Source organism: Eimeria acervulina, genomic scaffold (assembly GCF_000499425.1).
Source record: "Eimeria acervulina Houghton genomic scaffold, Eah_scaff207, whole genome shotgun sequence".
NCBI lineage: Eukaryota > Apicomplexa > Conoidasida > Eucoccidiorida > Eimeriidae > Eimeria > Eimeria acervulina.
The window spans coordinates 22423-47665 of record NW_013550047.1 but is presented as its reverse complement, the minus strand read 5'-3'; the positions used below and the strand labels follow the sequence as shown (position 1 = coordinate 47665).

Here is a 25243-nt window from a genome sequence, read left to right as displayed (position 1 = left end):
CAGCGACCTACAGCGCGCAGCCGCAGCACCATGCTCTCCACAGTTCGTCTGCAGCCTCTCTGGGGCAACCTGTGGGCTGTTACTGGACCCTCTCTACTGGCTGTCTTCTCAGTCAACCTGAGGTGCCTGCATCACCCACCGGCACGCCCTGAAGGCCAATCATGCATCAGGGACCCCCCGCTGCGCCTTCTGTGGAACATGCCCTCCATTCCGGTAATAATCTTGTTCACTGGCTCCCCACCGCAATACGAAGCTTCCTCCAACTACCGTTATCATGTGAGTCACTCAATGATGTTGCGCCTTAATGTGCTGTATTACTTGCCCTGCAGCGCGTCAGTGGGATGACCCTTGAACTTGCGGATATTTGGTTGACCGGGTGCACATACACCCGCTTGGCTCCGCCACATCTCAGTTCAGTCGCTGGCACTGACCCGGTCATACAGGCTCTACAGATGATGCCCTTTGGAGAAACGACGCGGTCTCTTGAGGCCATGATGCAGCGCCTGTTGCTGCTTTCCACAGCAGACAACTCGTTGGTGTTGCTGCAGTGGAATGAGAGGAATGGCGACCCTATCACAGGCTCGGGAAGCCTTGTGCTTTTAGACCAGATCCGATTGCCCTCCCCTGTTCTGCAGTTTCTTCGGCACGATCCAGAAACGCCCATCATGGAAGCCTGTTACATTCACGAACGCGCGTGCCGCCTTTTACGGACATTCCCGTGGGAAGGGGATTTGCTAGTGTCCAAGTCTGTGGCTGAAGACGACCAAAGCAAAGGGATTGAGTCTAGCGACAGCACAAGTGCCTCTAGCACAGGTTCAAACCCTTGGAGTTGCCAAGTGGAAGGGCATCGACTCCAGCGGTCTGCACACGCTAAAGCCAAGAGCAGGAACGTCGGATCACTTATTCGAGATTTTCCTTCTTATGGCATTGCCATTGTTTTGGCAAACGGTAGCAGAATCGTGCATACTCTGGACGACAAAGCCATGCAACGCCGGCAACGGAAAACATCTTTACAAGACAGCGAGGTGTTGGCGGTTTCCACTTCGCTTGCCCTTTCCGGTCTTGTGATTTCTTTGGTAAGCAACAATCTCAGGCAAGGTCAGTGTATACGGAGTGTGAGTAGTGTATGCATATGGGCATGCATAGTTAGAGTGGAGTGCACTTTGCTTTTGCTTGCCTGGTTCAGAGGCGCTCCCATGATGGGCATCTGAAGTTGTGTCTAGAAGACAACGAAGGCAATTTTCATTTCATTGGGAAGCTCGATTTGCAGGACGCTCCGGGAGGTGAATCCGGCTTTCGGTCCAGCCGGGTTTATGTTGGAGCCGCGTGATTCGGAGGGCCTCGTAAACGTTCCACCATCGTTTTCTGATTGTCTCTTCGAGGCAGTTGCTACTAATGCACGATGGGGGCAGAATAATAACTCTCCTGTAAATATTCGTCAACTCTGCTATACTAGTGCGAATAAGAACAAAGTTCATTAGAGGTGGCATGAGCAACAAAATTATTTACAGCCAACTAGCCAACTGTTTTTTTTTTAGATTTTCATGACCGTCTTCGTTGACTGAATGAGGAAAGGGCTGCAAAACGTGGATTATCAAGCATGGAATACGCCTGATCTATGAAGGGTGCTCTACTGCTCCTATTTTCACTGCGGAATATGGAAAAAAAGGGATCAGCTTACCACCTAGGTGAAGGTTACTTCTCGTTGGCTAGAGCCAGCGAACATGATGTGGCTTACCCCTTCATATGCGATGCATACGCAGATAACAAGGATAGGAAGAGAAAGCAGAGCAAAAGCAGGGCTATTAAGTCTCAACACCGAAGCAGCTAACTGAGCAATTCACTCACTTGCCCTTTTACTGTGACTGTGTTAGGTGCTTCATAATATGCGCATCACATTCTGCAGCTAGGAGTCCTGATTCCCAATATTCATATGAGAACAGTTACGCTAGAGTCCTGACACTCCTTGAAAGTGTTCCGGAACAGAAAGGTTTGCACACTTTTGCTCTGCCATTACGCGTGGACCCCACCATATTGCAATGCATGCAGCGGGAGAGTATTGGTTTTCCTTTTCCGCCTCCGCGAGCAGCCGCCCTCTGAGCATTCCCATGCATAAAAAGGTCCTGTGCTCGTGCTAAAAGAGTGATTGTCTTCTACTCACACCATGCGAGACCCACGTTCCCCAGTGAGCCAAAGAGGCAAACGCCTGTCATTGGTACACGCCAATACGCTCTCGCTGCGTGCATCAGAGCATGTAGGATGCTGGCGTCCACACGTGGGCTTGACAGCCTGCCGTACGTGACAGTTCCTGGCTGACGTTGGTAATCTCCTCTAGCTAACTATGACATACTAGCAACGTTGAGGCGAGCAACTTATGCTTCCCTTATGTGATTGTCCACTTGTTCTGTACTTATTGTGTTCCCGCTGCCACAAACACTCTAGGAGAACGAACTGAAGCAAGTGACTGCTACGGCTTGCCCAGGCTGTTGCAGAAAATTTCCAGCATCACATGGCAGCCTCAGTCTTCCAAGCCGTCGTTTCACCAGCTGAGGCAAAGGCAGCCACCGGCCGTGGCGCTTACCCTTCGAGTAAGAGTAGTGCACCAAAATGTAGACTGACTGTCAAGGAGTTGTCTAACACGAATAACCAATCCGGATGGGTATTTGCTTCTGTGACGAATTGCAGTTCAGCATCTGGAGCAATCTGGGCGTTGGTTGTAGCATGTGCCTGCTAGGATCTTTGTCGCGGTGGGCACTTTCCCGCCCATCCCCCATAAGCTCAATTGCTGCCCTTTGCGACACCTGGTAGACGGGTGGGGGAAAGAGGCAGCAATAGTTACTTCTGGTGGCATACACATGAGGTATTCTGGCACAGCTCTTGCTTGCCTTCTACACTTGACAGTAGAGAATAGTTACGAGATGCAGAATCCTGGCACAACCATGCCACATGCGGGGCCGCCCTTTGCGTGCAACCTTTTGGGTGTATCTCACCAACTGAAGTATATCTACTGCACGCTGTAGGGCAAGCCGACACAGGTACGCACAACAGTGTCATGGTGTGCTATTCTTCCTCTTTAGCCCTTCCATTCGGCTCGTTTTCCTTTCCACTTTTGTGCATTCCATGGGTGCTATTTAATTAAACTTGAAGTGGGAAGAAAACGCATGCGTTACTGTTGATGCCAGCAAAGGGTTTGCCTCGCCTGGCGCAGAACTTCACACTACCAGCGGACTCCTCACGACATTACCAAGGCTGCGCCATAAAACACTGAGCAGTAGACTGTAAAAAACTATGAGGTGCTTTTACATTTACGCCTTAGATAAATATTCTGCACAGTTTCACTCTCCCGTGAGATCTGGGTGATTGCTGCCACTCCTGCTCAGACCGTACGCTTCTTTGTGGCACCAACCACTGGCCACTTCAGCCTGAAGGCTTTGATGGCAGATACAACGACGAAAAACACAAATTAGAGCAAAGCAAACTGCCCCCAACTGCTGGATCAGCAGTGAGAGGACGAATGGAGGGAAAGAGCAGCTGCAGGGGGCCTTACACACTTGGGCAAGTCGAGATCTTGCTTGCCTGCGGATGACTCTGCAGGCTTTCTCTATTTCGAGTACAACCCTCCCCTGTGCTTTGCTGTATGAAATTCACTAGCTTCCCTCGAATGTCAGCCGGCTTTAGCAAAAAGCCTCCTGTATAACAAAAGCATACACTGCCCACTGAGATGTGAACCGACATCGCACACAAGCAAATGCATCCACGGGCTTCAACCCCATTTTAGAGACAACAGAAGGCAACTATTCCATTGCTGCAAAGCATATCCACATTTTAGGAGGAACATAGCAATGCCCTGAATTTGCAGCACAGCTGCAACCAGGCGAGCTCTACCGCTGAGCGTCTGTGGTCTAGTGGTAGAATACCTCGTTGCCATCGAGGTGACCCGGGTTCGATTCCCGGCAGACGCACACTTTATTAAAGTGCCACTATATTGCGTTACCATTGATGAGCGTACCGAGGTGCGATCGCTCCAGAAGAACTTAGTCAAGATACTTAGTTTTAATTGCGCCTTGGCAGTTCTTGAGCATGCCACGCATGAAACCAGCTGATAATTTTGTAAGTTGCAACGGACAATGGTCGTATGTTATGCCCATATGGAATTAGCTGGGGCGTCTGCTGCGTGCAACAGATGTTCCATAAACACATCTTGTGGTGGGCAAATGCGCATCACTAGCTGCTGAGGGAGGAGCCTAGCAGGGAAGCACCATTCGTCTGGGAATACTAAGCTGAGGCATTCCCTAGCTAGTTTCCAAGATCGTTCACGGTAGGCCATCTGGTGGAAGGCGCACACGTAGACGGATAGAACACACGAATTTAAAAAAAAAGCCAATAAGATTCAAGTTTCCGCTTAATCTTGGTGCCTCTCTACAGACCAGCCTATACAATACAGTACCGCCCACAAGGGGAGATAGCGCAACGATAGTCCAAGAAGTGCCTCACTTTTATTGTCTGATCCATTCTCAAAAATCCACACACCGAAATGGCGAATGAAATATATTTCAAGCGCTTCAACACCGTAAGCTGCAAAATAACTAGAGTTGCTGTGAGCGTTTCCCTAGCATGTGGTGTTTTGCAGACACACCTTGTTGCCTACATTGCACTCGTCATCACTCACAAAGGAGAACATATAAGGGAAAACAAATAAAAACTCGTTGTTACGGACTAGCGATTCAGATGCTCCACTGGTGTTATGCTGGGGGGTACTGCAGGCGCCTCCTTGCCTTGGCAATGCAACCAATACTTCCTCACCACTAACCAGCTTGTTTTGTTTGCTTTCTTTCGCATTTTGCGTCTGGATACAGTAGAGTGTTCCGAGTTCATTAGTGAGCGATACCCTGTGCGTTACAGGAAAGCATGAATTGCCCCCTAGGGGCCCCCAGGCATGTAGGGCTTAGGCAGCATATCATTAGATTGTCGGTGTTGACCCTGCAGAACAGTCTCTTCCTTGTCTTGGAGCTGTCAAATATCCTTTTTGTGCAGTTGGGGACTGAGGTTTGAAGACATATGAGGGGAGGGGGCCCTTCCTGAGGCAGTGGGTGGTTGAGGGCCCCCCAAGGTGGTTTTTGTTGCATGTGGTGGTGTATGAACTTGCGCTTGCGGCAGCGCTGCTGCAGCAGCAGCTGCACTAGACTTCTGTGGGTCTGGATGACGCGATGAGCATTCAGTCTTCTGATACGCTCGTACACCCTGAGGAGCTTTCAGCTGAACTGCCGAAGGAGCAGGATCGCGACAATTCCCCGCCGCAACAGCAGCAGCAGCAGCAGCAGCAGCAGCAGCAAAGACAACAGCAGGCCCACGACGAGCAGCAACAAGGGCAGCAGACCTGGCGGAAGGAACAGTCGCACGAACCGCTCGGCGATGTAGAGGCACAGCTAGCCGCGCTGCTCCGCTCTACAACTACTCAGCTGCAGCAGCAAAATCAACATAACGGCAGCGAGCAACTACCCCAGCAGGAGCAGCACTATGAGCAGCAGCAGCAGAAGCTCGAGGGCGAGCAGCAAGGCGTTGCTGAGCGGGAAACGGTGCAAGGCGGCGACAAGGAGCACCAGCCAACAAACCGCAACAGCAGCAACAACAGCAACAGCAACGACGACAATAACAGCAGCAGCAGAAACACTAGCAGCAGCAGCACTGCAGCCCAGCGGCGGCGAAGAGGGTTAACGGCATCGAGGTCTGCTTCAACAGCAGCAGCAGCAGCAACAGGAGCAGCAGCGCCGCCTCGCTCCCCACCAGCAAAGAGGAGACGAACGGGGAGGTCAAATGCGCAACAGGCCGCAGATTCTGCTGTTGCTGCAGAGCGAAGTGACGCTGCAACAACAGCTGCTGCTAACGAAAACTTCAGTGTCATTGAGGTCTTCGCCTTTTCGAATTGTCAGCAACTGCAGCAGCACCGACATCAGCAACAGCAGCAGCAGCAGCAACTGCAGCAACCGAGTAAATGCACGAGAAAATCGCTGGGCTCACAGGACATCATAGCTTATTTCCCTGCATCGTCTAGCTCAAAGAAGGCCGATGCAACCGCAGCATCAGCAAACAGTACTGCATGTGCTGCTGCCCCTTCAGACTCACCTGCTGCCTCTGTGGCTGCAAAAGGGAGGAGCAGGAAGCCAGCGGCAGCAACAGCAGCTACGACAGCAACGGAAGTGGAGGGCCGTAAGGGGCGAAAACGCAAAACAGGGGCAGGTGAAGCAGCACCAACAACAGCAGCTGCAGCAGCTGCAGCAGCTACAGCGAAGAAAGCTGGTGACTCGCCGCTGCTGCAGAAAGGAAGGAAGCATTCAGGAGCAGCAGCGCCGCCGACGCCTTTGCTGCTGCGGAGGCCTCAGGTAGGGGGAGCAGCAGCAGGAGCAGCGGGTGGTGTAGGCGATGCCTCTGCTGCTAATAGACTGCCTCTGCTGCTGGATTTTGGTTTCTTGCCTGCCCATACCTGTGTTGCGTCTGCTGCCGCTGCTTCTGCTGCCGCAGGATCCTTCAGAGTTAGCGGACTTCTCGCAGCGATTGCGCCAGAGATTGCTTTTGGTTGAGCAGCAGCTTCAGAGACTACAGCAGGAGCAGCAGTGTCTTCTTGCTGCTCTATGGGACCTAGGGCCTGCAGCAGCAGCAGCGGCTGCAACAACTACGAGTGAGGCATTCCCAGCGCTGCATTCATGGCCGCGTGTCTCTGATCAGCTACAGGAGCTGGAGCGGCTCGAATCGCAGCAGCAACGACAAAATGACAAAGAAGGGGAAGCGCTGCAGCAGAACGCTGAAGACCAGCAGCAGCAGCAGCAGCAGGAGCAGCAGCATGCAAAACACCAGTCGTCAGCGTCCGATAGTGGCACCACGTTGCCCTCTGAACCGCTATCGCAGCAGCTGCTTCAGCAGCAGTGGCAGCAACTACAGTACCACCAGCAGCAACTGAGGCTGCAACAGCAACACGTGCTGCTACAGCAGCAATTGCTTGCTGTGACGCTGCTGACGGATTCAGAAAAACCCCCTCCTAAAGAAGCAGCATCGGCAGCAGTTGCAACAACGGCAACACCCCCAGCAGCTACGAGGGAAGCAGCAGCACCATCGGCAACCTCACTGGGGTCAGACACACCACTTTCTGCAGCAAGGATCCTGCCACAGGAAGCAGCGGCATCAACTGCAACACCCACGGATGCTGCAGCAGACAGCCGACAGTCTGTGCCTCCGGCGGGAGAACACTCCTCCCCTACTGCAGCAGCAGCAGAAGATGCTTCAGGAAGCAATGAAGAATTAGAAACAAAGACAGGCGTCCCAACAACGGCGGGACCAACACCAGCAACAGCAACTGCAGCAGCAGATGCAGCGGCTGCCGATGCGAATGCAGCACTCTCAGCAGCAGCAGCGGAGGCCCCAGTTACAGCAGCCAAAGTCGAGGAGCCTGCTGCTGCTGGAGTGAAGACCCTGCCTTCAGCAGCAGCAGTAGTAACAACAGATGCAGCACCTGATGAGCCGACAGAGAAGTCGTCACCGTCTCTAGCTAAGCAACCAGAGCAGCAGCACCAGCAGCAGCGAGCGGATGTATTATCCCTTTGGGGTATTGCCAGGGCATGCGGCTCCTCCCTGCTGCGCCATCCTCCTGTATACGCAGCGAAAGAAGCTGCAGGTGAGCCGTGTGTTGGGACCGCTACTCCTGCTGTTGCTGTAGGAGCAGCAGGGGTAGCACCATCCAAAGCGGCAACAGACATATCCTCTGCCGTTAGAGGGGTCTCCTCATTCTCGAATCTGCTGCGCCCGCGTCTCCCTGCTGCGGCCCCGGCTGCTGCTACTGCGGAGGCGCTCCTTACAAGTGGAGGCTCAGCGCTGACTGGTGGACGCACCGCAGCAGAAGCAACAGCAGCAGCAGCAACAGCAACAGCAGCAACAGCAGGCAGCCAACCCGCTTCACCAGCGCGGCTGCGAATGTCGTGGGCTTCAAGTGCAGCACGAAATGCTTTGCCTGCTGCAGCTCGCGTCCGGTGTATGGCTGCGCTGCCGTTAGTTGCTGCAGCAGCAGCAGAAGATGAACAGTACATCTGCGTGGGCGGCAACCTTGAACCAGAAGAGACAACAACTGCAGTAAAATCTCCTAGGACAACATCAGCATGGACAGAAGCTGCAGAACCTGCAGGAGATGCTGCAGCTACTGCACAAGACAGGAATCCAGCAGCGGCAGCAGGCGCGGAGGCCCCTATGCTTGCATTGCCAGCAACAGAACCGTCAACAACATCTCAACGAGAGGAAGGAGTGCGAAGTCCTCTGGTGGCATCCGCCCCATCAGTAGCAGCTACCGCTGCTGCTGTTCCTGCTGCACATCTTGCTGCACGGGCAGTGGAAACGGTGGAGGGCTCCAGCAATCACTGCACCAGCAGCGGTGTGGGAGCTGCTCCCAGTGGATTTGCCGCTGCGGGTGGCACTGCAGTAGCAGCAGCAGCAGCAACAACAGCAACAGCGGCGGTTGAGGAGGAAATAACAGCCACAGCAGCAGCAGCAGCAGAAGCAGCGTGGATAGCAGCGGGGAAGACAGACTGCGTGGGCAGTTGGTCCCTACTGCTGCCTCCTTCTTTCAGCTGCATCTTCCCTGAGCCTTTAAAGCAGCTGCTCTTTGTGCAGCAGCAGCAGCCGCAGCAAATCAGGGAGGCGCTTTCCCGACTGCGGAGACAGCGTGTGAGAAACAAAATTCAGCTGCAGCAACTTCAGCAGCAGCAAAAGCTGGAGCAAGCGCAGCACAGACCGCAACAGCAGCAACAGTTGCAACATGCTGAGCAACAGCAACAACAGCAACAAGCTCGCCAGCAAATGCAGCGGCTGCAAGCCCTGGCAGAAGGTCTCTCGTTCCTCGATTCTTTCCTCGCTGCGGCTCTCCGGTGCGGTGAGGAGGGCAGCAGCTGCCGCTGTCCCTCAGAGGCTTGCAATCGCAGGGGGAAACAGGGCCAGCAGCAGCAGCAGCAACAGCAACAGCAGCAGCAGCAACAACAACAGCAGCAACCGCAGCCGCAGCAGTCACAGCAATCGCACCAGCAGCAGCCGCAACAGCCACCAGAGGAGCTGCTGCTGCCGCTAGAAGAGTCTCAGAAACGGGAAGCTGAACAGCTCCTGCAGCCACCTGAGGATCAACCAGGGGAGGAAAGCCACCGAGACTGGACGGGAAGCCAGCAGCAACAGCAGCAGCAGCAGAAGCAGAAGCAACAAATTCAAGAGTCCAAGCTACAGCAAACAGAGCACCAAGAAGGAGGGCTGCTGCTGAGAGACCAGCAACAACCAGGGCAGGTTCGGCAGCCAACGCAGCAAGGGATAGACGCAGACGTCGTAGAAACGCATCAGCAGGAGAAGCAGCAGCAGCCGAACGCAGCGCCGCAGGAGAAGGAACAGCAGCAACAGCAGCAGCTGCAGGAGCTGCCAGACGACCCGCAGGAACAGCAGCCTCGGCAGCAAATGCAGCAGCGGGCAGACGGAGATGCTCTAGAGGCACATCAGCAGCACGAGCAGCAGCACCAGAATGCAGTGGAACTGGTGCAGCAGCAGGAGCAGCTGGAAGGGCAGCAGATGCAGCAGGAGACAGAAGAACTCGCAGTTGAGGATACAGCTTCCTTTGTAGACGTGTCGTCTCCGCGTGGCTCCGCGTACAGCCCGGGGATGTGCATGTACACCCCAGTGAGCTGCCCACCTTCCCCCCTGAGCTGCGTAAACACGCCAAGAGATCTCCATCAAGAAGCAACTGAGTCGCAACACCAGCAACAGGAAGAGCAACAAGGGCAGCAGCAACAGGAGGAGCAACCGCTGCAGCAGGAGCTGCCGTTCTCAACTGACGACGGCTGTGTTTATGCGTCAGCGCAGACCCCACCGTCCAGCAGCAGCAGCAACGGCGCCAGCAGTAGCAACAGCAGCAGCAGCAGCAGCGCATCCCACAGGACATGGAACGCAGGCAATCATTACAAGAGAAATAGCCAAGAGACAATCGAGCTGGTGCAACTCTCCAGCGACAGCAGCAGCAACAAAAGCTGCAGCAGCCAGAGTGAATCGGATGAAGGCTTGCAGCTGCTCTCCTCCCCCCATCTTGCCAACACGGAAGAGACAGCTCATGAAGCAGCAGCAGCAGCAGAGACAGGCTCAGAGACGAACGCCGCAGCAACGGCAGCAGAGGCCACAGCAGCAAGAGCATCACAACCAGTTGCTGACAGTGAAGCAGCAGCAGGCAGGATAACTGAGCTTTCGTCAGTCTTGAACGAAGTCTCAGGTGTGGCAGCAGCAGCAACGACGAAAGCGGGACCAGCAGCGGTGGCAGCAGCAGCAGCAGAAACAGCGGCAGCAGCAGCAGCCGCTGCTGCTGCTGCAACCCCAAACCGGCCTGCAACGGCTTCGAAGCCGCGAGGAGTATCAACAACAAAAGAAGCACAAGCAGCAGCAATAGAGGAAGCAATAGACGACCAGCATTTGCTGCTGCGAATAGATTGGGCTAAGATGGAAGCCAGCTGCCTTCACAGGTGGCTGTCCTTCTTTGGGCTGAAGGTTGGGGGTCTCTCGCAGCAGCAGACTGTCTCTATTTTGCAGCAGATATGCCGTTACCTTGTTACAGGCACACCCAACGTCCTACCTGGTGCTGTGGCTGGTGCTCCTGCTGCTGCTGCTGCCCACACGCAAGGGAGTGGGCAGCAGCCTGCTATGGCTACGGGCGAGACGCAGCAGCAGCAGCAGGTAACAGGTCCAGCAGCGGCAGATTCCGGTGCAGCAACAGCTGCTGCTGGAGAAGCACCACCTACGCAGGTTCGCAGGAGACAGAAGAAGCAGCGCGCAGCAAACGGCAGTGCAGCAAACGACCCCATGGCTCCTGCTGCTTCTGTTGTTGGCTCTGCTACTGCTGCTGCATGCACCTTTGCTGGTGTTCTCGAGGCTTCGGAAGGTGTAGTGCTGCCACCGGAGTACGGGGGCACTGCAACAGCAGATGGTGCTTCGTCTCCCATGAGTTCTCAGCAACAGCAACAACAGCAGCAGCTGCAGCAAGGACGGCAGAAACGAACGGCAACAGCCGCAGAGATCCGTGCGGCGCTGCTGCGCCGGGAAGACCCCTTCGGGGTGTATGGACGGCTGCTAGCAATGGAGCCAGTTACTCTTTCAGAGATCGAGGAGTCGCTGAAGGGTGAGCAAGCGATGACAGCAGCCTCGCGGCTCCTGCTGCAGGTTCTTGCTGCAGGTGCTGATTCCACTGCTGCTTCTGCTGCCGGTGCAGTGCTGTTAGGAAGTGTGCTGTTGAATCTTAGGTTGCTGCTGCTGCTACTGCTGCTGCTACTGCTGCTGCTACTGCTGCTGCTACTGCTGCTGCTGTGTGTTTGCTGCAGCAGCGCAAGTGGCAGTGACTCGGCAGAGTTTGCAAGCCTTCTTGCGGAGAGCAGCGGTGATGGTAGCCAATCCGTGGAAGCCGCAGCAACGGGGCCGCCGGGGCCCGTCTAAGCTCACATCGAAAGACCTGGTGCTGACCCCGCGTAGCAGCAGCAGCAGCAGCAGCAGCAACATGGAAGCCAGCGGCCCTTAGCTGCTGCATACATGCATCCGCTGTGCGGTCGGCGTGTGATTTCGCTGTTGCTGCTGTGACAGCAGGTTTCTTTCTAGCAGGTGTACGTACACCTGAGGACTATGAAGCCGCAGCCGTGCTGCCCCCTCACAGGCTCATCTTTAGGGTGCGGCCGTCTCGTAGAGCCGAGCTGCTGCGCACAGCATGCTCAGACATTTGCAGCGAGGTGGCCATATACTTAACACCCCATTTATTCCATACGTATGGTATACACAAGAGTATATATATATATATATATATATATATATATAGAGAGAGAGAGAGAGAGAGAGAGAGAGAGAGCAGAAAAACTCCGTTAAGCAAGCCACACGTGGCGTTATGGGACTCCTGTACCTGGCCCAGGGAAGCCCAGGCAGGATCTCGTTAGGCAGCTGGTGAGCTGTGTAGAAGACGGTAGCTGGCTAGCTAGCTGGCTAGCTACCTGGCTAGCTACGTAGGTGATAGAACATCGCTCTTCAGATCCTCTTGGCTATTCAAAGAGGACAAGGTGGCCATTTTGTAACAGATGCGTTATCTACGCATATACGTGCATTTAAATAGGCTAGATAGCTTCTTTTTGAGGGTGTGCAGCACCCCCTTGCAGCAATAGGCGGGTTAAGGCTCTTGCCAGCCCGAGAAGCAGCGGCAGCTGCCGTTGCTCGAGCTGTTGCTGATACTTTTACCGCTGCTGCTGCTGCTGCACTCGAACGAACTTGTTGCGCCTTTGTGGGCTACGTTGCGCGCATGACTAGCATCACTTCTAATTGCAGGTGGATCTGCAATTTCGCAGACCCCATAGTAAGCCCTCTCACAGCCTGATATGTTCTGCTTTCAGCCATCGGGTATGTGGGCCTACGGTGGAGACCCAGCGTAGCCTTTGTGTGTGGGAGCCGATGCTGCATGCTCAGCTGTGCAGGTCTGAATCCCCCATGCAACTCAGTGCACGCGTAATGGGGCAGCCTGAGCCTTTAAAGATCCGCAGGAAGACCGATCCCGCTGCAGAGAAGCACACACTAGCATACCCTCTCCCACGGTGTGTGCCCTGCTGGTGCAGTTGAAGCATACAGGCCCCTCAGCGGGTTCCTAAGGAAGCTTTGCGTTATATGTATGTTCTTTTCTTGCAGAATTAAAAGGGGAAGGACTATAAGAAGGCTTGTTTAAGACCCTTCTAGGGGTTGAGGGGCCCAGCAATGTCGTCTGCGGTAGCGAGCGGGAGGCGGCTCCTGCATGCAGAATCTTCAGGGGGGGTTTATTCTATCAGAATTGTTGTTGAATGACTTTGTTTATTTCATTTCCTACCAAAAGAGAGTCGTAGAACTGCACGGCTCGCAACCGCTGTTCCCCCTTGAGGCCTCATATCCACACCCCTGCACTTCTTAACAACTAGCAGCAGCGGGGGGCCGTGGGGGCCCCCAGCTACACAGTGGAGGGCTCTAAGGGGCCCTAGCAGTGCTAATCGCCCAGCATTAGCGGCGATGAGTTTCCGGCGCCCCCCAGCCGCGCTGCTGGCGGGGGGTGTATCTACACACCAAACCCCGTACGAGGGGATCGCGATCCCGCTGCTTCTCACGGCTTCGAGGCACTCCACCTTAGCCAGAGAAGACTCCCATGCAAACAGGGGCTGCTCCTAAGGACGGGCCTCCAGGGAGCGACGTTCCCGGGGGACCCGAAGATGAAGGACAGATGAGTAGCCGACGAAGCGGCTGCCAGAGCAACAGCAGCAGCAGCAGAAGCAGTGGCAGTGGAAGCAGCAGCAGCGGTGGCAGCAGCAGCAATGTCCGTGGGAGCAGTGGTAACTCCGGCAGCAGCAGCACCAACCGTGGCAAAAGCAGCAGCAAGTGTAGCAAGAGCCGCAGCTGTGGGAGCAACAGCAGCAACACTAGCAGCTCCGGCCGCAGCCACAGCAGCAGTTGCGATACCAGCAGAAGCAGCTCGAGAAACAGCAATCCTGCTGCTGGGGCAGCAGCACAGCAACGCGAGACTCCTCCAGCACGCCCAAGGGCGGTGTGTTCCCGCTGCCGCGGCTCTGCTGACACAGCAGCAGCAGCAAATTGTGCATGCAACAGCAGAGGCGCATGCACCTGCAGCAGCGAGGGTGGTGGATCGGATGCGAGTGAAGGCCTCAGCTGGAAGCGTAACGACAGCAGCAGCAGCAGCAGCAGCAATAGCACCAGCAACAGCAGCAGCAACAACAGCAACAGCAACGGTAGCGAACTGTTCAGTGACTTCGATTGGAGGCCCCAGTCTCAGGATGCCGCAGCAGATAGTTGTACTGGTGTGCGCTCCGACTCAGGGGCTTGTTGCTTCTCCAGCAGCGTCAGCGGATGCAGCAGCAGCAATAGCAGCAGCAGTTTCAGCAGCGACTGGAGCAAGCACCACAGCCACGGCAGCAGTGGCAAGAAGGCAGTGAACGAATGCGTGGGCAGCAGCAATATCAGCAGCAACAGCAACGGCAGCAGCAACAGCAGAAGCAGCAGTGGTAGCAGTGGCGGCAGTAGCAATAGAAGCAGCAGCAGCAGCAGTGATAGCGGTAGCAATAGTAGCAGTAGAAGCAGCAGCAAGGAGAGCAGCAGCAGCCGTCGTAGCTGCAGCAGCGACAGCAGCTACAACAAGAAGGCCGATGAGGGTGGCAGCCTTCCTGTACGCCTGTCTTCTCTGAAGCGCCGTTGCAGCGGCTGCAAGGCAGCATCTAGTGCTGAGGTGCTGCTGCGGAATGCCTTGGAGTCGTGGCCTCGCAGCAACAGCAGCAGCAGCATCGGCTTAGTTGGTGTCCGAAGGGACCCTTCAGCAGAGCGAGCAGCAAGAGCTCCGTTTGCTGCAGCAGCAGCAGAAGAGGAAGCAGAGAATCTTGCACGCATGCAGGTGGCCTTGCTGCTGCGGTGTCGCGATGAATTTCTCGTAAGCCCCACGTTGCTGCCTTCTCCCGCTGCTCCTTGTGTTGCTTCTGCTGCTTCTGTTTGTGCTGCTATTGCTGTTCGTGCTGCTACTGATCCTGCTGCTGTTTTGCTGTTTAGGAAGCTATCTGTGTTGCGACTGTCTTTGCTGTGAATAGTGAATGCGGTTCCGCTGTTGCTGCTCCTGCTGCGGTTGCTTCTGCTGCTCTTGCTGCAGGGGGCAGCAGGGAAACAGTTCATCCACTGCGCTGCTTCTAGCCGTTTGCTGCGGCTGCTGCGACCTTTGCTTCTGTCTACTCATCCGGCTGTACGCGTTGCTGCCCTGCTGCTGCTGCGGCATTTGCTGGTCTCCGACAGGCAGCTGCTCCAGCTGCGTCGGTTGTGCATCCCCCAGCTGCTGGCTGCAGGTCCGCTGCTGCCTCCAAAGCAGCAGCGACAATCAACAGCACAGCAGCAGGTGCAGCAGCACCAGCAGCAACAGCAGCAAGAAGAGAAGGAATGGGCTGACTTGGAGCGTTCAGCTGCGCTGCAGCTGTTGCTGCGATGGGGAATGCTGCTTACGGGGGGCTGGGGTAGGGTGCCTCCTCCGACTTGTCTTGTTGCTGCAGCAACAAATCTTGCTGCTGCTGCAGTTGAAGCTGCAGCAGCAGCAGCACCGGGGGGCTGCCTCTTGCAGGAGACGCGGGGCCCTCGCGAAGGAACAACAGGGGTTGAGCTGCTGCTGCAGCACGAACAAGTGGCGTTGCTGCGGCTGCGCGTATGGCATGCAAGGCAGCCCCAAGCGCACCTCCAGCCGCAGCAGCAGCAGCAGCAACAGCAGCACCAGCACTTCTGGCCGAGCTCAAGAACGATTCGCAGTGACAGTTCTCTAGGAAATGCTTTGTGGCAGCAACAGCAGCAGCGGCAGCAGGACCAGCAGCACCTCCGACAACAGTGGATGGCTTGCTGCATCTCTGTGTTGCTGCAGTTTGCTGCAGTTGTCCCCCCTGCTGCCTTGCTACGCCGCGGAGCTTTCGGTGTGCTGCTGCATGCAGCAGCAGAAGCAGGCCTATGCCGCTCCCATCCCGTCTTGGCGGCTTCTCTCTTCAGGCGTCTCTGTTACTGCTCCGCTTCTGTCTACAGCAGCGCAGCAGCAGCTGCAGCAGCGGCAGCAACTTACGCCGCTGCCGAGGGAGCTGCAGAAACACACTCAGGGCAGGCTGCCAGCCGGCTCGCGAGTCCTTCAGCGAGCAACAGACTGGGGCGCAGCTGCAGCAGCAGCAGCAGCAGCAGCTTGGATTGGCCTCTGATGGTATTTGAACTAAGCTCCCTCCCTCGCATCATTTGCTTCGATGCATCAGCCAGCCAGTGGGGTCCTTCAGGTGCTCCACGCGCTGGTCTTTCCCGTATGTCTTCAGTGGCAGTCGGCAAGGCTGCCAGTAGCAGCAGCAGCAGCAGCAGCCGCAGCAGCTTCAGCAGCAACACCAGCAGCAGCAACCCCACAATTGTAGCGAATCCAGAGAGCTTCTTCCAGCACCAGCAGCAGCAGCAGCATCACCGAGTGCCGGTGGTGCCGTCGGAGGCGCTGGGCCCTTACCTCTCTGTTGGGTCTCTGCTGCACGGCCCTATACCTCCTGCTAGCAGCAGCTGCAGCAGCACTGCCACTGGTGCTGCTAGTTCCACTCGGGGGCCTACGACTGCACAGCAGCAGCAGCAGCGGGCAGCAGCGCATGCTCTGATTGTACTGCTGCAGCCAGTCTCGGGGTTGTTGCTGCTTTGTAGCAAGCCGCAGCCACTCCTTCAGGTGCTCCAGCTGCTGCTATTGCCAGAGACCCCACAGGAGCATCGCTGTTTCATATTAAAGTTTCTGCACTGTCTCTTGTCTTTGGCTCTTGGGTTTGGGGGACGCAGACTTGACGCTGAAGACTGCAGGTTGCTGTTGGAGAAGCAGGCTGGGCAGCAGCAGCAAGAGCAGCAGCAGCACGACGGGCGGCGCCCCTTTTGTTGCGATGGAGTTCAAGTGGCCCATGCGCGGCTTTTGCTGCTGCTGCTGCTGCGCTGGCGCTTCCACGCCGCGCTTCTGGGGTTGCTGGAAGGCAGCAGCAACAGCAGCAACAGCAGCAGCAGCAACAGCAGTGGAGCATATGTTGCAGCAGATGATGCAAGTGTCTGCGGAGGTTTGCTGCTGCGGGGCAACGACTCCTTTGCTACACTGGGGACTCCCTGGACTCAAGGAGACCCTTTTGTTGCTTGGGGGCTGTCTGCAACAACATCTAGGCAGCTGCCGATGCCGCTGCATGCGAGTTCGTCGGTGTCTTTGCTGCTGCCGCAGCAGCGGCAGCAACATGGATCCAGGGAGCGCATTCAGCAGCAACAGCCACAGCTCCTGCAGCAGGAAGCTGCGCAGCTGCTGTTTGTGCTGCTGTTTGCTTCTGCGGCGCTGCTGCCGCTACCGTATGTAAGAGAAGCCCACGAAGCCATCGATGGCCCAGGAGGAGGGCCCCTTAGTGAAGGGTTTGGGGCTACAGACTGCAACCTAAATATGAATAAAAGCATATTAGAAACCTTATACCGGGGCCCCACAGCAGCAGCGCCGCAGCTAGCCTCAAGAACTGCCGATGCACCGCAGCACCCACAGCAATACGTAGCAGGAGGCTGCACAAGCAATGGACCCGCAGCGGGAAGCAACGTCAGCTGCACCAGTGGCAGCAGCAGTGACTGTAGGGACGACTGTAGCAACAGCAGCAGCAGCAGTAGCAGCAGCAGCAGCAGCAGCAGTAGCAGCAGTAGCAGCAGCAGCAACCTTTGGGCCAGTGTGTCGCTCTTTAACGAGGTCCTTACGTCAGCAAGTGCTTTGCTGCCAGCATCCTTCTTCAGCAGCAGTAGCAGCGCAGCAGCAGGAGCTCAGAAGTCGGAGGACCTGCTGGAGCTCTTAGGGGACTCCCTCTTCAGGTGTATGCACACCCCATGCCCCTTGCTGTACCAGGCGTCGGGTGATCTGGGGTCGTATGCAACTGCTGCTGCAGCGGAAGAGGTATCGTTGCTGGTGTTGCTGTTGCTGCTGCTGGGAGTTATGAGGAAGCCCGCTGTTTCTTGCTGCTGTGGGCTGTGCTTTAGTGCTGCTGTAGGCTTTGCTTTGCTGCTGTTTCTGCTTGCTCTAGTTTGTGCTTTGCTGCTGCTTCTGTTTGCCGCTGCGGTAGGTTGTTCTTTGCCACAGCTTCTGTTTGCTGCTGCTGTATGCTATGTTTGCTGCCCCTGCAGCGGCTTCGGCAGTTGGGCGTGCAGCTTCAGGTGTCTCTACACCTTCCAGCGGGCCTCGATGATCCCCCACTAACGGAGAGCATCGTTCAGCAGCTCGAAGCCACAGGCGTCCTTGATGAAGCCAAGGAATGCGACAAGTGGTGCGAAACCCTAAACCATAAACACTAAACCCTAAACCCTATACCCTTAATGCCGATGCAGCACTTGTCCTATACAAAGCTGTACCGGCTTGTCCAGGATCCATAGAGACAATTGCTGGCTTTTCTCTGGGGTTTAGGGTTTAGGGTTTAGGGTTTATGACTTCAGGGTTTGGGGTTTGTTTGGGGCTGTGTGCTCTCGCAGGCAGTGGCCGCAGGTGCTAGGGCAGCTGCTTAGGGGCCTCGGGGCCCCTGGGGTGTTGCTGCAGAAAGACCCCTTAAGGGCTTCCTGGGGGGCCCCCCAGCGTTTTATTGAGCGGTGTGTCTCCTGTCTGTCGCCGTCTTCTTCATCCATATTGTCTGTTCTGGGCGGCCCTCAGGGCCTTTACTTGCCTGCTGCGGCTCACGCTCTTGCTGCGCTGCTGCTGCTGCTCTTGCAGCATTTAGAGGAGCAGCGTGCGGCTGTCTTGCAGCTCCCTACTTCTGTCTTCGACGTAGCAGCACCATCAGCAGCAGCAGCAGCAGCAAGTGCGGCCATGTTCCCAGCTGCAACGTCAGCGGCAGCACCGGCAACAATTGCAGCAGCATCAACAGCAGCACCAACAGAAGCAGCAACAGTAGCAACAGCACCAGCAGCAACAGCAACAGCAGCAGCAACAGAGGCATCGACAGTGGCAACAGCACCAGCAGCAGCACCAGCAGCAGAACCAGCAGCAGAACCAGCAGCATCAGCAGCAGAAGCGGCTGACCGGAGGCTGCGGGAGCTCTTTGGACTGAGGAAGCTGCTGAAGGAGATTGGGGAACTTCTGCTGCAAATTGCATGCGGTGGCCGGAGGGACAGCTGCTGCGCGGAGACTGACCCGTGCAGAGTTGCTACATGCACTTCATCGCTGGGCTACTGCAGCACGGAAGCATCGAGCCCTTTCTGCAGCTGCGCTGCAGCAGCGTGCGGCAGCAGCTTTAGTCTCGCCAGCAGCACCGTCTGCAGCAAAGACAGCAGCAGCAGCTTGGGCACAGTGGGAGCTGCTGCGGACGCAGGGGCGTCGATGCTGCATATGCATTGCAAACGCCAGCAGCACCAACCGCGTATAGGCCTGCAGCACCGGTCCCTCTTTGCAGTGTATGGACAGCTGCTGGGGGTTCTCAGCCGCCGGGCCGCTGGCGTGCAGCTGCTGCAGCAGGAAGGGCTGCTTCCCCTGCTGCTGCTGCTGGCAGGAGCACGGTCATCTGCTTCTGCTGCGCCGCTTGCTGCTATTATCCCTCTGCTGTCTCTGCGATTTCCTGCAACACGAAAAGTTGCTGCTGAGGCGCTGCACCACGGGGCCCCCGACCTGCAGCTAGCCATCTTGGCTCACTGGAGTTGTCAGTGCTGCTGCAGCAGCAACATGCAGCAGCAGCAGCAGCCAGAGGAGCAGCAGCCGGAGCAGGCACAAACCCCTGAATGGGTCTGGCAGCTGCAGCTGCTGCTTCAGCTGCAGCAAAAAGGTAACCTTGAAAACTGTTTGCCTATTGGAGTGTCTCAACAGGTGCTGCTGCTGCAGCAGCAGTTGCTGCAGCTCCATGGACCTGCAGCAGCAGAATGTGTACTGCGGCAATTGGTTAAGGAAGGCCCAGAGGCCCTCAGCAGGGCTCCAGGACCCCTGAAGCTGCAGTTGTTGCGCTGCAGTGAGGGGCTTCGGCTGCTGGCGGTTGACGGTTGGCTGCAGCAGCAACTGCGCTGGCAGTCTGTGCTGCTGTGGGGCGACACAATAGCGGCAGCAAGATCAGGAGGAGCAGCAGGAGGCATGCCGCTTGAGCAGCAGCGAGTTGAGCAGCAGTCGGTCCTGCTGCAGCCGCTGCGAGGGGGAGGCCTGGCGAGGGTTTTTCGTGGTGTTGCTGATGAGGTATACTTTGTTTACCCTGGGGTCTAGGAGACTAAAGGTTAAGGGATTAGAGCGGAGGGTTTGTAGATTAGGGTGGATGGAGGGTTTAGAGTTTGGGGTTTAGGGTTTAGGGTTTAGGGCTAAAGCCTCTGAGTGTGTATGTGCCTTTCAGGCTTTGAAAGACAGTCGTGTCTGGCCCACAGAATCTGCAGCAGCAACAGAATCCCTCTGGGCAGCAGCAGGGCATCCGCATCCCGCTGCAGCAGCAACAACAGCTGTAGCAGCAAAAGGCCCAGCGCCTGCTTTAATCATTTGCAGCCCCCATGACTGGAGAGGGGCTCGGTCGGCTGCAGCAGCAGCAGCAGCAACAGCAGCAGCTCAGCCGCCTTGGCTGTGTCCCCACGTCGACAACAGCAACGTGCCGATCGCGCAGTGTGCAGATGGTTGCGGCTCTGGCAGCAGCAGCAGCAGCAGCAGCGGTTGCTGCTGCTACTGCGCATGCAGAAAAGAGTGGAGCTGGCTGGCGTCTGTGCCGTGGGAGATTTTGCTGCAGGTGGTGGACTTTGGGGCCCAGCACCAGCAGCAGCGCTGCAGGTCTGCAGGAGCGCCTGCAGCAGCTGAGCAGCACCTCAAGCATGAGCTCATGCTGCCGCATGAAGATACAGGAGGCCCCATCGTACTGCAAGAGGTTTCCCTTGCTGCTGTGCCTTCCCGCTGCGTAGGAGATTGGGTGTCGAAGACTTTCTACACCCATCACTGCCAGCAGCAGCAGCAGCAGCAGCAACGGAAGAAGCACAACGGCGGAGCTTCTAGCTCTGCAGATGCTTCCATGTGCGAGCATCGCGCGACTGCAACAGCTATGGAGGCTGCAGCAGCAGCTGCGGCAACAGCAGCAGCAGCGCTAGCCAGCAGCAGCTGTGCCCTCAGTGCCGTCCCAGGCCTGCCTCCTGCTCTTTGCAGCATCATAGATGGGGGCCCCCTTGCAACGCATTGGGTGTTGTCTTCTGTTTGCAACTTGCCTTTGTTTCGCCGGCCCCAGGAGCCTTTGCTGCCTGGAGGGATGGACGAGGCTGTTACTGGTGCAGGCCAGCCCGCAGCAGCAGCAGCAGCAGCTGCTGCTGCTGCAGCAGCAGCAGCAGCACGAAGACGAGGAGAAATGGGGCACGTATCTTCCGGAATGTTTGACGGCATGAAGACGCTTGGTGGGGGGGCCCCGGATCCTTCCGAAGGGGCCCCCCAGATGGGTAGCAGCAGACAGACAGATATTGGGCTAAGAGCAGTAGTTAGAGTTCAGGGCCTCTCAGCGGGGCCCCAAGGTCATTTGGTGGGGCCCCCTTTTAAGGCAGCGTTTGCTTCGGTTAGATGGTCTTCTGATGGCGACGATCTGCTGCAGCAGCTGCAGCAGCAGCATGAAAGGAGGCTCTTCCGCCGCTGCTACCTCCGGGGGTTTGGGGGGCCCCTATCTCAGTCTAAGCAGCAGCAGGGGGCCCCTACAGAGCGCCAGCAGCAAACAAAGCCTGTTGGGGACGGAGACCTTTCAGAGCAACCGTGCAGGTACACGGGTCAGGAAGATGAAGTTTGTCTTCCGGTGTATTTGCAGCGGGGGCCTTACCGCTGGACCCTCTGCTGCCACCTCATGCAGCAGCAGCAGCAGCAGCAACAGCAGCAAGACGGGAAACCGACCCCCCGGGCCCCTCTTTCGTATGTTCATTTAGTAGCTGTCGGTGCAGAGATTCAACTCATGCAGGAGACCCCAAGACCTGTGGGGCCCCCCGCCTCTGTTGCTACGGTGCTGGCGCACACTGAGAGAGGTAAGACCCTTATAAGTTTAAGTTTGCCGGCCCCTAAAGGGTCTTCAACTAATCTTGCATGCTCATGTTCGTAGGAGGATCTGTGGAGCCTCTATACAATTTCTGGTCCTTCTATTAAGACGTAGAGCCTCTCTGGGGGCTAAAGAATCTCTGCTGCTGCTACTGATGTTCCTGCTGCTGCTGCTGCTGCTGCTGCAGGCCGCCGCATTTTACGTGGAGACTCATGTTTCCTCCCTGGACTGTGGAGAGCCCTTTCGAGGCCTACGGAGGTTCGGGGGCAATCTTGTGCTGCAGCAGCTGCAGCAGATGCTGCTGCAGCAGCAGCAGCGGCTTGGCTTGCGGTTCAAATAGCAGTAAGTTGCGGATCGTTGGAGGCCCTACGGTATCTGGACCCACCGTCTTCATTCCTGAAGCAGCAGCAGCAGCAGCAGGTGCTTCTACTGCCGCAGCAACAGCAGCACGTGGAGAAGCATCGAAAGCTTCCGTGGCTGCTACAGCAGGTGTGGCGAGTAGCTGCTGCTGCTGTAGACCCTGCTGTACGTACAGCTGCTGCAGCAGCTCTTGCTGCCCTCCCAGCTCACTCAGAAGCAGCGGAGGCCTTTCTTCTTTCAGGTTGGGGCCCCCTTCAGCCAGACCTCGAACTACCTCTAGCGCCCCACAGGGTTGCAGGTTCGGCAGGCGGGGGCCCCCCTAAAGGTTCCGATGGTACAGGTAGCAGCAGCGGCAGCAGCAGCAGCAGCAGCAAGGAAATGAATTATGAAAGCCTTGACAGGGATGTTGGAGAGGCAGCGCCCTCGCGAGAGCTGTCCCTTGACAGGTCAGTGTCCGGCTGTTTCCTGCGGCTTAGCGATGAGCTCTTGCTAGCTGGCTAGCTAGCTAGCTAGCTACCTAGCGGGTTAGCGAGTTAGAGCGCACACCTTACCCAGCTGTCTGTACAGCAGCACGAGGATCTCGGTTACCGCTGTGTGCGCCTGCGTTGCATGCAGCGTCATATGGGGCCCGCCTCTACAACCCTCTGCTGCTGAAGGGCTCTGGGGCCCCCCTAGTTCCGGGGGCCCCCCTAGGGCCCCTGCGTCGCAGCGCGACTACCCCGTTAAAAGGCCAGATGCCCTACAGAAGGAGGTGGAGGAGACTCTGCGCAGCCCCACAGAGTGGGAAGAATGGTCTCTAGTGTCTCTGCCTAGCAGCAGCGAAGCAGACAGCAGCAGCTCCTACCGTTCGCTAGAGGCAGACATGGAGGCTGCAGAAGCAGCAGCAGCAGCAACGCCGCAGCAACGGCAGAAGAAAGGACCGCTACCTGCAGATCTTGAAGTCGTGCAGCAGCCGCTTTCAGAAGACAGCGATGAGGCTTTGGTAGCGGAGCTGCAGCAGCCGGAGACGGGGCAGCAACAGAAGCAGCAGCAACACCAGAAGCAGAAGCAGCGGGAGATGCGGAGAGCATTGTCTCTCCCCAGTGGTCTGAAGGTTAGCCCTGCAGGCTTCCCAGGACTCCTAGGGCGAAGCGGTTGTTCACCTTCTTCTGCCTATAAGACCTTCGGGCCCGTGCACTTCCAGTTGTTGCAGCAGGTAAACCCTAAACCCTAAACCCTAAACCCGTATTCCTAAGCTCTGGTCTGATCCCCGCAGCAGCGCTTGTGTTGCTGCTGCACCTCTACGGTGGAGCTTCTGACTGTTCCCTCTGTTGTGTCCAATGGTTTGTTCGTGCTGGTGTTGCTGCTGCTGTTGCTGTTGCTGTTGTTGCTGCTGGACTTGCTGCAGCTGGCAATATTACGAAACACTGTTGCTGTCAAGAATGAGGGGACAGTGGTTGCCCTGCGAAAGATGCGGTGAGTGAGAGTCTGCTGCTCCCCTCCTATCTGTTGCTGCAGCTGCAGCGTGCCCTTGTAGGCCTGCCTGTTGCTGTTGCTGCTGCTGATGCTGCGTCTGCGGCTTCTGTCGCACACAGGTCTCAAGAAAGCAATATGCTTCACTGTTTCTGCTGCTGCTGCTGCTTGTTTGCGTTGGGTGCAGCAAAGAGATGCCTGAACCATTTCAGTCAGTGGAACTCTGGTACAGGGCACAGCTCCTCAACGACTCCCTCCCCGCTTCTCCTGAAATCTTGTAAACCCTAAACCCTAAACCCTAAACCCTAATATTTCTTCATGGCCTTTGAGTCCGCACTGTATACTCTAGGGAACCCTCTGTTTTAGACCCTTCTGTGATCCATCAGGGAAACCGCATTTGCAGATCTCGTAGCTTGAAAACCCTAAACCCTAATCAAGCCCTAAATGAACACTATACTGAAACAACACTAAACCCTAAACACTAAAGCCTAAACCATCAGCTTTGACGGATTGCAGCCTCCTTGAGCGCCTGTACCCGGAGGTTTTGTGTCTTTAGCTTTTCTTGTCTTGTAAAGCCCTGCGACTGAGCCCTTATTACCCCCCTTCTTGGGTCTCCTATGTCTACAGAGCGTTGCATCTAGGGTTTGAGGACTAGGGTTTAGAGACTAGGGTTTAGGGTCTAGGGTTTAGGGTTTGGCGTGGGCACTTGCGGGCAGGCACTTTTGCCGATTTCTGTTCTCGGACACGCTGAAGTCCTTTGAAGCCCTTTCATATCTTGAAGAGGTTGCAGCAGCTGCAACGTCGCGAAGGCGCCGCCACATGCAGCAGCAGCGCCAGCAGCAGCGGGAGCGGCAGCAGCAGCAGCGGCAGCAGCAGCAGCAGCAGCAGCAGCCGCAGCAGCGGCAGCAGCATCAGCAACAGTGAATGTGGTAGGATCGCTGTATTTGGAAGTGCGAGCCACCTCATTTGCTTTTTTGATATGTTATGGGCCCAGGGCCTCTTCTCCTCGCACTGTAGCAGCAATCGCAGAGGCGTGTTGCAGCAGCAGCAGCAACAACAGCAGCAACCAGAACACGAAGTGGACGCACATGGGCCTTCAGCCGTTCCGCAAATTGCCTCAAAGGCATCTCCACTCCACAGCGAAACCCATGTCTTGCGACAGCGTATAGACGGCTACATGCCGCCGCGAAGCAGCAGCAGCAGCAGCAGCAGCAGCAGCAGCAGCAGGTGCCTCTGCTGCTACTACGTGGTTTGCAGCCTTTTTGTTTGATTGCATTCACAGGTAGTTGTTTGGCGCTTACAAGGCCGAAAGGGCTCTCTTTATGTGTGGAGAAACAGCCTAGTGCAGGCTCGATGCAGCAACATACGGCAGCTGCTGCAGCAGCAGAAGTTTGCGGCAGCGGGAGCATCGGTTACAGGCTTCGTACACCTGTGGACGTCGGTTGAGGTTGGGAGGCTTAACATCCGACAAGCCTCTACTGTTGTTTGAGTTGTCGCATTGGCTTTTAGTTAGAGAAGAAGTGTGATCTGCCTGCTGCTGCAGCAGCAGCAAAGCAGGGGCTGCTCCTGCTGCTGCTGTTGTAGCAGCAGCAGGAGAAGCAATGGATCCTGCTGCAGCAACCGGTGCAAGCGCTGCAGCAAGGTCTTTTCGATGTTTGTAGATGTATTGATATGTGGCTCTTGATTTGGGCGGCATACGCCACAAGCTTTTCTATCTAGCGGCTATTGTCTGTATGGTGTCCGTGCATGCATGCATAATAATGCAGCTTGACTATTGTTCTTGCATATGGTATTGCCTTGAAGTAGAAGCTGCAGCATTAGCTGCTGCAACTCAGGAGAGGCTCTCTGATTTCCCCCTACAGCCCCAGGCCTATGGGCCGAAGCGCCCA

The 25243-nt window shown here is 56.3% G+C and overlaps 3 protein-coding genes across 3 annotated transcripts; all 3 read left to right on the top strand.

Moving 5' to 3' along the window:
- Positions 1-452: 452 nt before the first annotated feature.
- Positions 453-1330, top strand: EAH_00025480 (hypothetical protein, conserved; the record flags this gene model as incomplete). The annotated part of the gene is made up of 2 exons (XM_013396635.1): positions 453-1076; positions 1187-1330. The coding sequence occupies 2 exons, from the start codon at positions 453-455 to the stop codon at positions 1328-1330; spliced, it is 768 nt and encodes a 255-aa protein (XP_013252089.1).
- Positions 1331-5207: 3877 nt separating this feature from the next.
- Positions 5208-11569, top strand: EAH_00025470 (hypothetical protein, conserved; the record flags this gene model as incomplete). Its single annotated transcript, XM_013396634.1, has 3 exons — positions 5208-6413; positions 6520-11176; positions 11376-11569. 3 exons carry the CDS (start codon positions 5208-5210, stop codon positions 11567-11569), a joined length of 6057 nt encoding a protein of 2018 aa, XP_013252088.1.
- A 1626-nt stretch (positions 11570-13195) lies between these two features.
- On the top strand, positions 13196-24278 carry EAH_00025460 (hypothetical protein, conserved; the record flags this gene model as incomplete). The annotated part of the gene is made up of 10 exons (XM_013396633.1): positions 13196-14485; positions 14699-17494; positions 17722-17861; positions 18028-19741; positions 19893-21531; positions 21730-22348; positions 22518-23097; positions 23290-23357; positions 23542-23631; positions 24071-24278. 10 exons carry the CDS (start codon positions 13196-13198, stop codon positions 24276-24278), a joined length of 9144 nt encoding a protein of 3047 aa, XP_013252087.1.
- Positions 24279-25243: the final 965 nt, after the last annotated feature.